Source organism: Globicephala melas, chromosome 4, assembly GCF_963455315.2.
Source record: "Globicephala melas chromosome 4, mGloMel1.2, whole genome shotgun sequence".
Classification (NCBI taxonomy): domain Eukaryota; kingdom Metazoa; phylum Chordata; class Mammalia; order Artiodactyla; family Delphinidae; genus Globicephala; species Globicephala melas.
In genome coordinates this window covers 71,138,945-71,154,841 of record NC_083317.1, presented here as the reverse complement: position 1 = coordinate 71,154,841, position 15,897 = coordinate 71,138,945, and the positions used below count along the sequence as shown (strand labels likewise).

Sequence of the window (15,897 nt, the reverse complement as noted above, 5' to 3'; positions counted from 1 at the left end):
TTCCTTGCCCAAACTCCTGTCTTAGGACCATCAGTATATGCTAGTCCCAGTCTGGAGCCCTTTTCTCCCTACCCTGAGCCTCATTTTGGGGGTCTTGGTGGAAGTATCACCTTCTCAGGGGCCTTATTTCTCTCCAATCTAAATTAGGTATCCTTGTTATTTATTTTTTTAACTGCATTGACTCTTTTCCTTCATAGCTATTACAGCTTGTAATTACATATTCATTTTGGTAACTTTGGGCAATGTCTGTCTCCCCTACAAGACCCTGAGTGCCTTAAGGGGCAGGGACTGTCTCTGTTTTGCTCCATGCGATAGCCCCAGAGCCCACAGAAACCAGCATACAGTAGGTACCCAAGTATTAGACGGATGATTAAATAGGAAGAGACGGGAGTGGCTGGCGATGGTTGAGATTTAAGATAAGAAGCTGAAATTGCGTGCTAGTGGTAGAAAAGGAATGAGATACATTTACTTTAAAGAGAAAAATCAACATAACTTGACGACAGGGGGTGGGGAAGGAGATAATGCTTTCCCAGCCAAAAGTGCCACCTGACTCAGAGAGGAAGAAACTAAAATTTCAAACCGGGGTGACTAATGGTTAGGTTTGGGGAAATATGATACTTATGTTGGTTTTAGACATACTGGTTGGAGCTAAGCAAGGGACATCGAAGGGGGAAGTGTTCAGAAAGTTGCAGGGTAAAGCTGGAGCTCCAGCGGGCCAGGAGCATAAAAGAGAAATTCAGAGCTGGTTGTTCACAGAAGTGGGAACTGAAGTATCTAAGACAATTCATGTGTTGTGGAGAGGAAGATTTACCTCACTTTAAGCGACAGCTACACCAAGGGGACAGGTACGGGGCACACCCCGTGCATTGGAAAGTGCCACAAAGTGCTTCGTACACAAAGACATAGAAATCTAGAGAGGTGAAGTGATCTGCTCAAGGTCACACAGCAAGTCAGTGACAAAGCATTCCAATCTATGTTTCCTGACTTGTAAGGTCCAGTTTTCTTTGCATGAATACACAGAAACTTCCTGAATTTTCAGACACGCCTGCTTTATAGTGGACACTCCATACCAGTTCCTGATAGTCAAGGCAGGCAAATAAAAGGCAGAATTTCATTTCCTTAGTTTATTAATGACGACAATGAACTGTCAGGCTGTGTATGAATTATAACAAGTAGAAACCTAGTTCGGAACACGAGTTGTACACACCCCAGAACATCTCCATTTAGACTCTTGCTCCTTTTATGTTAATTCAACAGAAGCTCTAAAGCTTTGGTAGAGAAAGTCAATAACAGCCTCATTTAAGTGGAAAGTATTTGCCTTCCACTCTTCTGCTATGTCTTAAATCTTGTCTCCACCTTGTAAGCAAACTTCTTTTTCCCTTTATTTATAGAAAAAAACACTTCTTCCTTCCCATTTCATTCAGAAGGAACTCTCTTCAGTGCATTCAAAGCTTCTCCCCACAACAGCAGGGATTTTCAGATACTGATAAGTTGCAAAGTGCTTTCAAAAAATCTCATCCTCTTTCCTCTCCCCCCTCCCCACTCTCAAATAAATAAATAAATGGGTATTTGGACAGTGATGACAGCACAGTGTCAGGGTCACTAAAACAGATATGCAACCTAAAGGGATGAGGTGAGAGAGGTGGAGAAAAATAAGTGAAAAACCAGGAGGGTGAGATTGTTGAGCTCAGCTTTAGAAACAGTGTCAGCATCTTCCATCCTTTGATCCTATGCTATATGAAACACGCACGACAATAATAAGAGTATATCTCTCCTCCAGTGTAGTGACTTGGAGTAAGGAGCTAGACTTGTAATTTAAACCGAAAGTGGAAGTAGAGCTCACCATCTTCACAAAGCCCTTAGTCTGAATCCGAGGCCTAATCCTCAGTGAGACTTGAGTCTCATAGGGTCATTCCCAAAGCTCCTTGAGGACAAGGGAGCTTCTAGTCCGCCCTTCAAAACTGGGCTGGGCTGGAGGCCTTGGCTTTCACAGCCCCTCCGCCCCACCCGTGAACTGAAGGGAGAACAGCCTGAAGTAGCCTTCAGATCGCAAGTCTGAAGCAGAGGGACCAACACCAGAAGTCAATTCCTCCCTGCTCCCTCTTGTCCTGGTGGAGCCTCAGCTCTGGCTGTTACTTTACTGCCCCTTCGACTTCCTGTGAGACTCCTGGTTGCCTCCAACTCAGGCATTCATCAGCTTCCACCAACCATGTGCAACTTTCTGTTCAGCTTCCTGGGGTAGCACCCACAGCAAGTTTTTCTTACAAGCAACCAGCTACGGAAAGACAGGCATCCAGGAAGAAGTCAGTCCCAAAACAAAAATGCTCTGGGCTTTAGTTCACAGAGCTGCCAGCCCTCAGAGCAGTGATCCTGACCAGTGTTTTACACACAGGTCAGGAAGTACAGCAACTTAAAGAATATGACAAACATATACTCGGTCCCAGCAAAAACTTTTCCCATCAAAACACACATTAAAAAAGGGTGTGTGTGTGTGTGTGTGTGTGTGTGTGTTAAAGTTAGTAATAAGAAAAGGATGAGTGAACATATGAATATCACCAGGCTAAAGAGTTAAGTGCATAATTGGCATAAAGGCTCTTGTTATCCCAAGAACACGGGAACATTCGCGCTCACATCCACAAACTGCCAAGTTGTCTGACACCACTAACAGCAAGAAGCTTTTTCCTCAACTTTGACAAAAGAAACTAACGCAAGAAATCAGCCACCAGGGAGGGTCCCAGCTGTGCTTCAGGAGCGGAGGGAGAGCACGGAGTTGGGCCAGGCTTCTACTCAGAACCACACTGACCACCTAACAGAGGACACAGTGGCAAGAGACCCACTGATAAAATGGTGGATGGGGTTTCTGTCCTCAGTTTAGGATGGTGTCAGGAACTTGCCTGAGCTTGAAAGATCAAACCTGCACCAGAGCTATGTTGACTGAAAGGGACCTGATCACCTAAGAGGAGGCCAACAGCCCCTCTGACTGAATAAATGCTCCTTAAACAACAGAGCTGTAGCGTCACTTATGCTAGAAATGGGCCTGGTCTAAGTATCAGTTCTGTTCTTCGGGTCAAGTCCCCCAGGGTAGATAAAGAAAGTCAGCCTGTGACATCATCTATGCCTAGAATATTTCAAACAAGGAAGTCATCACTGCCTCCTTGAGGTCTCTGAAAATTCTAAGGTAGCAATAACGCTGTTTTTATGGCCTCAAAAACACCTAAATAAGAATGCCCATGATGTAGTCCCATTCTCTGCTGCTTCTCCTCAGGGCAGTCTGACCCTATTCCAGGACTGGGAGAGAGAAAACTCCAACCTCCTGTTTCAGCAGCAAAGGAGAAGTGAGTTCGCTGAGAAAGGCCTGGCTCAGAAGCTCCAGAATTACAACAAAATAAAACTGGAAATGATACTTGAGATGCAGCTGAAACCAGATCTGGTCCAAGTGGAGAAGGCCATGGATGTCGGAAGAACTGGGTCTCCCTGTCCATTTTCCTGACAGAGGCACTAGAAGCTTCACTTAGGGACCCATGTGTCAGTTCTGATGGAAATACTTGGTACCTATAAATTGTCACAACAGACTGGACCCCACCAACCTAAATAAGGTTGACTGTACGTGGACATTAGACAGGTCGTAAAAATTAATAATGATGATGATAATTAAAAAAAAAAAGTGGGAAAGTCCTTAAAAAGGTGGCTCAGTTCTGCACTATGTGTGACCCTAGCCCCTAGGAAGAGCGCTTTACGTGCTTTCTTCAGGTGGTCTCCAGGATGGCGGCCTCCAGGGCCAAGGCCTCGGTGGGTTCTTCCTCAGAGTCTGACATGTAGGACTCCAGGCTCTGCTTGGCCAGCAACTCCCGTCGGGCCTGCAGCCGCTCACAGCGGGGACAGCTTCCAGACTTGAAACAAGCTTTATGGTAACACGCTTTACACTCTATTCAAGTTGGGAAGGGGAGAGAGAAAAGAACAATTTGTATTATCTCGAACTGGAAGCAAGTCGCTGCCGTAACCCTTCTCACACCACGGCTTGGTGCACCTGTGGGGAAACACAGGGAGCTGCTGAACCAAACCAAACTCTTACTAATAGGGGTGGCTGATGGGAAATAAATGAGCCTTGTGTTCTGTCTTGTTTGCCCACCCCACCGGGCACCAGCCCTCACCTTCACAGGTCCGGCACTTATGGAGCTCAAAGGGAAAGATGATGTCATCCGCATTCTGACAGAACTCACAGATGAAGCCCTTGGCTTGGCAAAGCTGGAGAGGAAAGACACAGGCAGCAAAATGAGGCAAAGCACACCACAGGAACTGGCCAAGAGGGTGAACACAAGCGAGGGGAGGAGCAAGATATAAATAAGTCTTGAGGGACTCGAACGTGTTCTCCCACCTTCAGGAAAGAGACCCAGGCTGGACTTAGCATGATAGCCAAACTGGGGCCAGGGCTGGGCAGTGTTGCCGGGCAGTGTTAGACAAAGCTTTAAGGTGAAGACAAGAGAGGCATGAGTTTGAGAAACTCCAGCCGTGAGAGTGGTTCTCAAAGAAGAGATGAAAAGAAGGAAGGAACGATGCCACAAAGGGCTTCCTAAAGTCAAAATTCCAGCCTGGGTAATGATTTTATTTTGAAATAGGAAACACAACCAATTAAGGTAAAATGTAAAGGCAAGTACAGTTCTCCAAAATAACACCCAGCCTTGAGTCAGGTTACGGTGAAGTCTTTCCAATGCCCCCTGCTACATGGGACTTCTACATATGCCCCATTTTAAGCTCTAATTCTGGGACCGTTACAGGAACACAAACTGGACATATTCTAAGATGGGAAATTCTAAATATGGAATTTATGAATTTCTGGTATGTTGGATACATCAAGAACAATGATAACTTGCATCTACAGAATACTTAAGTTTACACAATGCTTTCACATAAATTATTTCATCAGTCCTCAAAAATACTGAGAGGAAAGGACAGTGGGTATTAATCATTATCTCCATTTTAGAGATAAGAAAATTGAGGCTTACCTCAGAGAGGGCAAAGTATTTCCTTTGATCACAGTGATTGAAAATGATAAAGCCAAGACCCAGTCCCTCTCCAGAATCTAATCCAGGGTCCTCCTCTCACATCATGACAATTCTTTAGTGAAGGCCTGCTTAGTCCTGCCCGTTTCCCAGGAGAAATGCCAGCACCAGATCGTCTTCTAATTCTAGGTTCCTTAGAGCTGGATGATTTAGCTGTTCAGCAACCCAGGGAAGAGCAATCCTGTACAGTATTTCTCACAGTGTTGACAAGCCAATTCAACTTCCTGGAACTAAATGCCAAGAACCCTGGATGCACGCTACTCTCGGTGTCCCGAAGCAAGGGCCCAGCAGCATGTTAAAGTGAGAGCTTCTTACCATGCATCGCTCTACATGGGCAGCCCCCGCCCTGGTGAGGTCAGCGAGCCGGGGCCCCAGCTCTCCCTTCCTGGCTGCAGTCAGGTCATTCAGCGAGTACAGGTGGAGATCCTCTGTCAGGTGGCCTGGAACTGTGTCAAAGGAGTCCAGAAGCCTGCAGGAAATGAGGGGAAGTGGGTGGGAGCGGAGAACGAACACTGTGTGTGGCACATCAGGGCAGAAGGATTTCTATCCAGAAGCAGGACAGGGAAGAAAAGCGTCCTAGGCAGAGTAATGAGGGTGGGTAACATTCAGCCAGCCCAGGCCACCTCAACCCTCCATACCACCAGGTGTCTGGAGGGCAGAAGTGACTTTTAGGCCCTTCTGTAGTGATGCATGTCAGCCTGCAAAGAGTGGTGGGCCTGCCCTGGGTAGAATAACCAGATCTCCCCTTCCAGAGAGAGGGACACAGACACAGTTACTGCTGTAGGCTTCTCATTGACCATTTCTGGAATTTTCTGCAAGATCCCCCTACTCTCCTGCTTCACATAACAAGGGCCAAATGCTGGGACATGTTTCTTTCAGAGACATTAGCTCAGCCAGAGGCCTCTGGCCTCCACACAAGACTTACTCTTTGGCCAGTCGGCACGTCTTGAACATGTTCTTCATGTGACACAGCTGGACCCGCAGCAGCTGAAGAGAACGGCATTGTGGTGGTAGGTGGGGAGTCAGAGGGGTGTAAAGAGGAGAGAAACCACCGTTAGAAAGGCCAGTACCTTTAAACCCTGCGTGTCTGGAGGCTTTGCACGAGGCAGCCAGAGCCAGACTGTTCTCTATACCTGTAACTCAACAACTCGCTTCAAAGGCACCCCCAGTCAGGGCAGGGCCCTCTGCTAGGTCAGTCTGCCCAGATCACATACACAGCTGGGAGCTGCTGAGAAGTCCAGAATCTGAACTTCCAACCCGACACCCCATTCTCCGTTCAGTAACATTTTCAGGGAAGGGAGAAATCCTGCTTTTGCCATCGTTATCTATAGCTTTCAAGCTGCCTTGCCAGGTTCGAGACTCTAACTAGACAGATACCTCGAAAATGGCATGAAGAAGTACGTAGAGAAAGTGAGAATGATGAGATGGTCACAGCGCTACCATAGCGACAAAGAGGAGTGTGGTGATATTGGGCAACCTCTATGAACAGAGGGTAATCTACGACGTGACCTTTTCAAGGGTCTTACCCGGACTTGATTGAGCAGCTTGACCTTCCTATAGAGGGCACTGTTGATGTCCTGCACATTGAAGAGAGGATCGTTCCAGATCTTAATGAGCAGGTCCTTGGAGAAATTGCTGACGTAGTACTTGCTGAAGTCCCACTTGCGCAGAACTCGGCTGGGGATAACCATCTGGGCATTCTCGTGGCAGCACTGACAGAAGTACTTGCCCAAGTACTCGCAGTACCGCAGCCGCTTGATGTAATCTGAAAAAGACGGAAAGTCAGAAGGTCAGAGGTGGCTTTCCCATCTATAAGCTGGTGAGGCAGCCCTGCTGTTCCTTTTGAAAGAGGAGGAAGGGATGGCCAGTGGGCTCCAGCCACCTCTGTTTGAGCTCCCAAAGCTGCCAGAAACCGACATAGTGGGGCCTGTGGTTTCTGTGTCCCAGCCTGGAGGCCGCTGAGGAAACAAGTGCTGCCACAGTTGGTAAGATCCAGCCTCCAAGGACCTGGCTGAGGGTACACAAGGTTCTCCAGTACACAATCCTGGTAATGGGCTCCTGGAAATCATTTCCCTCTGATTACCAGTACTGTTGCCTAGTAGTACCCCTTTCCGTCCTCCAGGCCTCTTCTTTCCCTTTCCCCAGTTCTGCTCTGTCACCTCCTCTTACTACTTCTCTGACCAGCTCCCTCACCCAGGTGTGTGACAGGGTAAAGCCCTTGGAGGCAGCAGGGGAGGCCAGAGAAGACGCTCACCAGGGTCACTCCGGATGCCACATCCTGCACAGCGGTAATTCTGCTTGGCCACAGCGATTTTCCTCCTGAGGAAACGGGAAGGAGAGGGGATTGGCAGATACCAGCTGCATGAGGTCTCTGAGACGTAAAGGATGGGGATACAAATACAGGGCTCCCATAAGGATGGGAAGAGAGGGGAATTCACCTATTTTTTTAGAGTTGGACAAAATGAACCTATTGGGAGAACCAATTTAAACCAAGGATTGTAAGGTTAGAATTTAGGTCTAGGCAGTGACTCTCCCCAGTAATGAACCACACTTTCTGTACAAATGTAAGAGGTGAGAAATAGTAAAGAGGAGAGCACAAAAGGAAAGAAAAGCATCCATCCATCTTGAGGAAAAAAAAAAAAAGCTCATAAAACTATTGGGAGGAAAGCAATAGGTTGGGAGGCCAGTGATAAAAGAGCTCATTTCTGGGGCTTCCCTGGTGGCGCAGTGGTTGAGAGTCCGCCTGCTGATGCAGGGGACATGGGTTCGTGCCCCGGTCCGGGAAGATCCCACATGCCGCAGAGCGGCTGGGCCCGTGAGCCATGGCCGCTGAGCCTGCGCGTCCGGAGCCTGTGCTCCGCAACGGGAGAGGCCACAACAGTGAAAAGCCCACGTACCGCCAAAAAAAAAAGACCTCATTTCTGGTTAGCTCTGGGAAGGAATGGAAGGACTAAGAGTAAAACTCGCAGACAAGGGACTTCCCTGGTGGTCAAGTGGGTAAGACTCTGTGCTCCCAATGCAGGGGGCCCAGGTTCAATCCCTGGTCGGGGAACTAGATCCCACATGCATGCCGCAACTAAGAGTCCGCATACTGCAACTAAGACTTGGCGCAGTCAAAATAAATAAATGAATAAATATTAAAAAAAAAAAACTCGCAGGCAAGTAGGTAACTCTCTCCCTCTGCCTTTTAGAATTGTATGGGAGGTACAGCAGCAGGTAGGGACAATAGGGTGAAGAGAAGGCTCTGACAATCCAAAGAGAATGTATCTGTTTGTCAAAGGGCACGGCCACTGACTACTCACGTTGGGGCTGGATGAACATTAAAAATTATCTGAGGCCGGGGTGGGGCCCACTCCAGGTTGCCTCGAACACGAATACGTAGCTTGTAGATGTCAGCATGCTGCCCGTCATCTGGTGAGATGGGCAGTGAGTCAGGGATGGGCAGGAGCTGCAGGAGAAAAGCACAGGGTGATCCACCACGGACAATCTGGGGGAATACATATGCCTGACCCTTCTGGCCATGGCAGAAGCATAATTAATGAAAGCCGTTTCAGGAACACCATAAACAAGGGCTTCAGGGAACCCTGGCCCTCGAAATAAATGATAAGGCACCAGGCTACTAGAAGTGAGGGTCTTGGGCTCCAAGAATCAAAAGGAACAGAAACGGCCTCCCAGTGGGGTGGCACCCCTTGATAATGCTGTCCCTGAACCCAGCCCGGGACCCTTGGTGTGCCAGGGTGCTTCATGCCTTATTCAACTGCAGAGCAAAGAAGAACCTGAATAGTTCACTTTTCCAGTGTCTCAAGGTGGTCACAACACAGGAGTGCTGCCCCCGGATCTAGTGAGCAGTCATGTGGAATAAGGACACTGGAGGAGCCGTTATCTCCTATCCTGACGATGGCTAGGGGAAACCTAGGCAAGCGTGCACGCATTCCTTCATTTATCCGACATACATTTGTAATGAATGGCTTCTAAAAGTAAGGAGGGAAACATGGAGGCTCATTCTAAACTGGAGACGTGTAATAAAGGAGAACAATATCAGAAAGGCTCACAGCCTCCTGGGGCTCGACGCTGGGTGGAGAAAAAGACTTGAAGAATCTACCTTCTGAGGGGCATCGTGCTCTGGAACAAGCCACTCTAGCTCTGAGGCGGCTGGGAGCTGCATCCCCTCAAACTGCTTCAGGAGCCCCATGGCCACTGCCTCAGCAGACGTGGAGTGTAGGAAGCAGTGAGAGCTGAAACAGAGAGTCAAGGAAGACTGAGCATAGAGAGAAGACAGGAGGATGGGAGCCCTAACTTCAGGACCCGATACCATACACAGTGATTTATGGACTGAGAGAACACTCACAGCACCCCCAGTCCACTCAGCTTCCTTTCTCATCATCCTCAGACATGTGAGTATAGAGCAAATTACACAGGTCCACACATAGTTTTAAGACTTAGGCTCAAATCCCACTTACTAGCATTCATGGCACTGCTGGTTAAGAATTCTGTCAAATTCTTTCTCTAAACTTCACTTTCTTTTTTTTTTTAAGTAATTAATTTATTTATTCATTTATTTATTTATTTATTTGTTGGCTGCGTCGGGTCTTCGTTGCTGCATGCGGGCTTTCTCTAGTTGCAGCAAGTGGGGGTTACTCTTCGTCGCGGTGCGCGGGCTTCTCATCGCAGTGGCTTCTCTTGTTGTGGAGCATGGGCTCTAGGTGCGCGGGCTTCAGTAGTTATGGCTCACGAGCTCTAGAGCACAGGCTTAGTAGTTGTGGTGCACGGGCTTAGTTGCTCCGCGGCATGTGGGATCTTCTCGGACCAGGGCTCGAACCCATGTCCCCTGCATTGGCAGGCGGATTCTTAGCCACTGCGCCACCAGGGAAGCCCTAAACTTCACTTTCTTTAATTGCAAAATGGAGATGACAACACCTGTTTACAAAATAGAGTGAGTCAAACTGCTTTGTGGACTATGAAGACTATTGTCACTCCCGCATGAACTACTATTTCCTCTAGTTGAGTCTACGTGGAACCTGTTCAATCTGATTTCATAATCAGAAATCACGATCACTGTTCTCTCTTTTGAGAACTGATCTTCTGGGAGCCTCTGGTATAATCAGAGTTAGCAGAGAAGAAATAATCCACACTGCGAGCTTTGCCTCCACCAGAGCCCAGCCTGTTTGATCCCATGATCTTCTGCTCTCTTCCCTGGACTCACCACCATCAGGCAGGCCTGTCACATTAAACTTGCCTCTTTGTGAATTCAGATGGCTTCATCCCATGGCCTTCCCATCCATATGCCAAGACCTGGGTTTGTTTCTCAACATATCCCAAAGTTTTATTTAAAAAAAAAAAAAAGTACTTACAAGGACTGGGAGGAAACACATGATTTGTTGTTTGAGAGTGTGCTCCTTCTGATGTCAGCATCTAAATGCAAACAAGAGTTAAGGGGAGCAGGAAATGGAAAGGGAGGAGGTAAGGGATAATAATGGAAAGCAGTCCAAGCTATTGGCAGCTAAGCACTCAGGGCAGCAGCTAGGTGCTACATTCTATGCAGGATACGGAGCAGAGTCCAGGTGAAGCTTTACATCCAATTTATAGTTTGGCTCTGTTCAAGTCACAACAGACTGAATTGGTGACATTATGCATAGCATTGAGAAGGTCAAAGTGGCTACAACTCCAGGTGGAAACACAAATTCACATTTAGTGCAAAGCAGTGAAGGAGAAAATGAAGCATCCTAAGGCAAACAGGGACACACTCTCTACCAAGCAGCAACAAATGACTCCAATTTCTCTCATTCTCTAAATCTCAAGTGCTCTTAAATGATAAACTCTCAGAGTCAAGAACTCTATCTAGCTCTTTGTTTTATACCAGAATCAGTACCTAACACAGAATTTAGGTCACAGAGGTTACTCATTAAATGTATGTGGAATTGAAACTTTGCTTCTAACATCTGACCACTATTGCTATTAACCACTGAATGTGAGAAGTCTTCCATGTCCTTAACAAAGTTTCATGGAAAGACTCCCTTCCTGTCCAGTGGCACAGAGGAAAAAAAGAACTTCTCTATGGTTTGGCAACTCCCTGAAGATGCCTGGTAAACAACAAATTTTCATGGAGCTATTCAACATGATCTTTACTAAAGAACTCTCAAACATAATTTTAGGAACCTACGGCAGACTTTCCAAAGTCTATTCCCAAGAAAGAATTTTGAAAAGGATTTCTAATAATGATATGCCTAAATCTCTAGAGACCTCATCTACCCAAATAATTTTAATGGGGAGAATGTGAAACATAACAGTCATGTTCAAGAAAAGCAGATACTGCCTATTCAAGTCATGAAAACAAGACTGTTCTGATAAGTTTCATCCCTCACTTCCTTTGATGCCTAGTGAAAGACCTTTTCCTAATTAAACCTACACAATGATCAATCTACTGCATTTAAGCCCCTCAATAGAGTGCTAAGCTTACATGACATCACTCTGCAGTTGGCCATGAGTAGCTCAATTGTTCTTCATGTTTCCTCTGTATACATATACGTTTGTATGTACCACTAGATTATAATATCTCGGTGTGAGGAAATGAGATCGTGTCTAATTCTTCTGTTTGGCCCTGAAATACTTAACACAGTGCTCTGTATAACAGCATATTCTCAAATAATATTCCTGAAAAATCAATGTCTTCAAAGCTATAAACACAAATAAGAGAAAAGAATTGAAATCTCTCAGTTTTCATATGCTCTCTAAGCATAGAAAAACTTAAGATAGCAACAAAATCTTTGACTAGCAAATAACAAATCCTACTTCATTTAACAAAGAAGTTCATGTATATCATATACTCTGTCTGAATTTGTGCCACTCAAATCCAGTTCCCAATACACTGGCTAGCTCTGTATTCCATTCTAAATAGTGCTAGAAGAGAAGAAAAAACTCTAGGCAATAGTAGACCTTCATAGACCATTGGGTTTGCAACGTTGATTTGAGTAACACTAAACTGCCTTGGATCATATGTAAGTCTTGCCTTGTCCTTAAAATCCTCAAAGAGCTTTGTACATAATAGGTTTCCAAAAAATATTTCCTAAATAAAAAATTGTCTAAAAGCAAAAGGCAAATTTCAGCCTGTTTACGAGTGATAGAAAAGGAAAAACCAGACAAAAATCTTAGACAGATATCTTGAATAAAGAGCTAACCAACATGGTTACTTGAGGGCCAGGCTACGAAAGAAAACATGGCACGCCAGAGAGGAGAGGCGGTTGACAATTCATGGTTGCTGAAAACCGCTGTCTTCATAAAAACTATTCAGCAGTTCTTCAGCCTCACAGAAAGGAAGGCTTCTTTTCTTTGAGAGAAAAAATAACACTCTCTCCTCTTTGGAAAATAAAGTCAAGTCACACTTTATCATGTTTCTTCTTTTTCACCAGAGGTGCAGTGATGTCCTGGCTAATCATGAATATTTCCAAGAGTGCAGAAGACTACACGGGTTTGGAAGCGAGGATCTTACCCCAAGAGCGGAGAGGGAGAGGCAGCGCCTGATATCAAAAGGGACATGACACCTGTCACTGGTCAGTACCATGAAGGCCTCGTGGGTACTAGGCCTTTCTGTTGTATCCTGCTCACTCTCTAGTCAGTACAAGCAGATGATTAGGTTAATGTGGTTGGAACACTAGTTGAGGATCTGGATAAAAGTAGACCAGGGTCTAGGATAATTAAGGAGTAAAGAGACAGAAGAAAGCTACTCAACTGAATGGATTAAACATACCCCAAATGAGAGCACTTGAGAAAGAAGTCTGAGAAGCACTCCTTCCAAATAGAAGTTAACATAATTATGAAACTTTTTATCAATTCTTTAACAAGAACCGATTTCAAATGTGCCTGATGCTTTAGATAGGATAAAGCTATTACTACTGACTGGAAAAAGTTCAAAAATATAAAGACAAACAACAACAAAAATAATGACAGGTTGTAAGAAGAATTTTTGCATGTCCAGATACCGGTATTGGGATGATCAAGGAAGAACTGGTTAAAACCTTGGTACCCTAGCAAAATCTGCACATTTTTAAACAAAATAAGTGAGGCACAAGAATAGCGTCAACTTCAGAATCTACTGGCCAATCTGATGTTGCTTTGCAGCCTGTTTTCCTTTTAGCACATAAAGGGATACCCAACACATCCAGAAATCCAACTCTAATGGATGTTCTGTAACTGCTGACTCAAGAGGAAACACTTTAAAATGGAGAGCCACAATTACTCTTGCCTTAGAAGGAGAAAACAACTTATTAAAAGAGGGAAGGTGGGGAGGAGCAACAGATTACCCAAAATATAGTTCATGAACTTTCCTCTTTATGTATTGTGCCAGTTTTCAATTTATTGCCTTTCAGCTCCCAACCTGCCCTTCTTTTTGTCTGCTCTGTGATAATGGAGCTGGACTTGAAAACACTGATCTTTTGCCAGCTGGCACAATGTTCACCTTCGGCAGTAGAGGGCGCTGGAGGGACACTGGAGGAGGAAGGGGTTTCTCTGGCTGCTGGTGCGCTCCCGTAAGAGGACTCCTGTGGTGCAAGTGACTTTCCCCAGGGTAAGCATGGCTTCAGGAGGCTTTGCAGCAGGGCGCCACTGATGGTACTTTTCATAAGTGGCTTCCCTTGGACCCCTGGGAAAGCTTCCGAGCCGGTGCTGCAGGCCTGGCCCCTCCCATGAACCACTTCCCCCAGCACCCCTTGAGTTCTGAGGCACAGCACCCCCTGGGGGCAGCCTCCTCCTGCACCCCAGAGAATGGTTTCCTGAAAAGGGCTGTTGCCATGGCACCCCTCATGGACAACATGCCCGGACATTCTCTCAGGGCAGTTCTGCACCTTCAGAAAACTCCACCATCCAGTGAGCAAGGAGGTCTGGATCGCAGCCTCGGGGTATGGCCTTCTTCTACCTTTGTTCCTCCCCTGGGGGCTCTATCTCAGCCCTAGGGATGGTGACTGCTGCCTATATCTGCTATTCCTGTATTCCTTAGAGTTCTCTTTACTCCTTATGAGCCAGTCTCCCATTACTTCAATCCCCCATCAGAGTTAATAATTCTTTATATTAAATTTTCCCCATGCAAGTTATCATGTGGTTTCTGTCTCCTGACTGGACCCTGACTAGGTACATATATGCAGAGATTGAAATTCTAAAAGAAGGAGGATAAAGAAGAATTGATGAAGTTGTAGTGGAAAAGGATGAAGGGAGGAAAAAAACAACAACAAAATCCTAAAACCAAAGACGCTGAAAAGACTGTCTGGAATTGGGAGCCCATGAATGATATCATATCAATTTGGCAGACACCATCAGAAGATACAGATGAAGTGAAAGAAGGCAGACACAAAAGATCACATACTGTGTGACTGCATTTACATGAAATGTCCAGAAAAGACAAATCTATAGAGATATAAAGATTAGTGGTGGACTGGGACTTGGGGTGGGAATGTAAATTAACTATAAATGGGCGTGAGGGATCTGATGAAGATGTTCTGAAACTAGATTACGGTGATGGTTGACAACTTGGTAAATTTACTCAAATTTAGTGAGTTGTACACTTAAAGTGGGTAGATTTTGAAGTGTAATTATTCCTCAGTAAAATGGTTTTTTAAAAAGGGAATAGATGTTAACGAATACAAAGCTTTCTATGAATAAGCTATGATCACAAGTTTACATCCACTTTACTGTGAGGAGGAAGTAACTTTCAAAACTATTTCCTTCATAAACACTTCTGCTCCATAAGGTCTACTTGCTGAATTAGGATCTAAGAAAAATGATTACATTAAGCAAAGTATTACAATTATGCAGAGTATTTATCACAGATGATGTCTATACTACGATGCTTAAGTAATTTTTCCACGGGTGTTATGGATTCTGATAACCTTCCTCTGATAGAATCCCAAGAGATTCTTCAATAGCATATATTACTTAAGGTGATCAAAAAGAAAAGCATCTGTAAGCCTCTGGACATGATCAAGAAGACTGCTAATGAGAAGTATACCGACCCTTGTTAGAAGGAATTTGGTCCCCAGTAATAAACTTGATTAAAGACCAGAAACAAATGAAAAAGAACAGAAAGCAATAAAGAAACCTACAGTAGAGAAAGATGAATTGTAAATTATGCTTTCAGAGAAAAACAAATACCGTATGCTAACACATATATATGGAATCTAAAAAAAAAAAAAAAAAAAAGACACAGACCTACTAGAGAATGGACTTGAGGACACGGGGAGGCGGAAGGGTAAGCTGGGACAAAGTGAGAGAGTGGCATGGACATATATACACTACCAAATGTAAAACAGATAGCTAGTGGGAAGCAGCCAGTGCTTTGTGACCACCTAGAGGGGTGGGACAGGGAGGGTGGGAGGGAGGGAGACGCAAGAAGGAAGAGATATGGGGATATATGTATATGTATAACTGATTCACTTTGTTATAAAGCTGAAATTAACACACCATTGTAAAGCAATTATACTCAAATAAAGATGTTAAAAAAATTATGCTTTCATAATCGAGAATCTGTGTGTAGAAAGTCAAACAAGTCACTACTTTGGAGAGAGGGTTGTTCTGATTGCTTTCCCTCCAAGCCCTCAAAATGTGTTGGGATTGTGGATCATGAGAAAAAACAGTATTTTAGTTGAAAAATATTTCAAATTCTTGGTGTATAAAAAATGCTTTAAAGCTCCCAAAATGGGTGAAGAAAGGATGCTAGGAAGACCAAATAAAAGTATGCCTTATGGTTAAAGCAGACTGACGACTATGCTCTAACCAAGAAGTACCTGATAGTCAGTAAATGCACATGCAAACGATTCTGGTTGTAAACACATCAGAAACCAGCTTAAAAGTG

General features: G+C 45.0%; 1 protein-coding gene and 1 pseudogene across 10 annotated transcripts in view; one reads left to right on the top strand and one right to left on the bottom strand.

The window, feature by feature from the left end:
* Positions 1–1,109: 1,109 nt before the first annotated feature.
* Positions 1,110–15,897, bottom strand: part of RUBCN (rubicon autophagy regulator) — a 66,015-nt gene continuing 51,227 nt past the window's right edge. For all 10 annotated transcript variants that reach the window (XM_060298197.1, XM_060298199.1, XM_060298198.1 and 7 more), the window contains 9 exons: positions 10,412–10,472; positions 9,163–9,295; positions 8,363–8,508; positions 7,315–7,379; positions 6,587–6,825; positions 5,986–6,047; positions 5,376–5,529; positions 4,152–4,245; positions 1,110–3,925 (listed from right to left, as the gene is read on the bottom strand). In XM_060298197.1, the coding sequence (XP_060154180.1) occupies positions 3,747–3,925; positions 4,152–4,245; positions 5,376–5,529; positions 5,986–6,047; positions 6,587–6,825; positions 7,315–7,379; positions 8,363–8,508; positions 9,163–9,295; positions 10,412–10,472 (1,133 nt within the window). In that variant the 3' untranslated portion in view covers positions 1,110–3,746. The remainder of the gene's footprint in view (positions 3,926–4,151; positions 4,246–5,375; positions 5,530–5,985; positions 6,048–6,586; positions 6,826–7,314; positions 7,380–8,362; positions 8,509–9,162; positions 9,296–10,411; positions 10,473–15,897) is intronic.
* LOC138842663 (endoplasmin pseudogene) lies at positions 12,617–13,586 on the top strand (annotated as a pseudogene).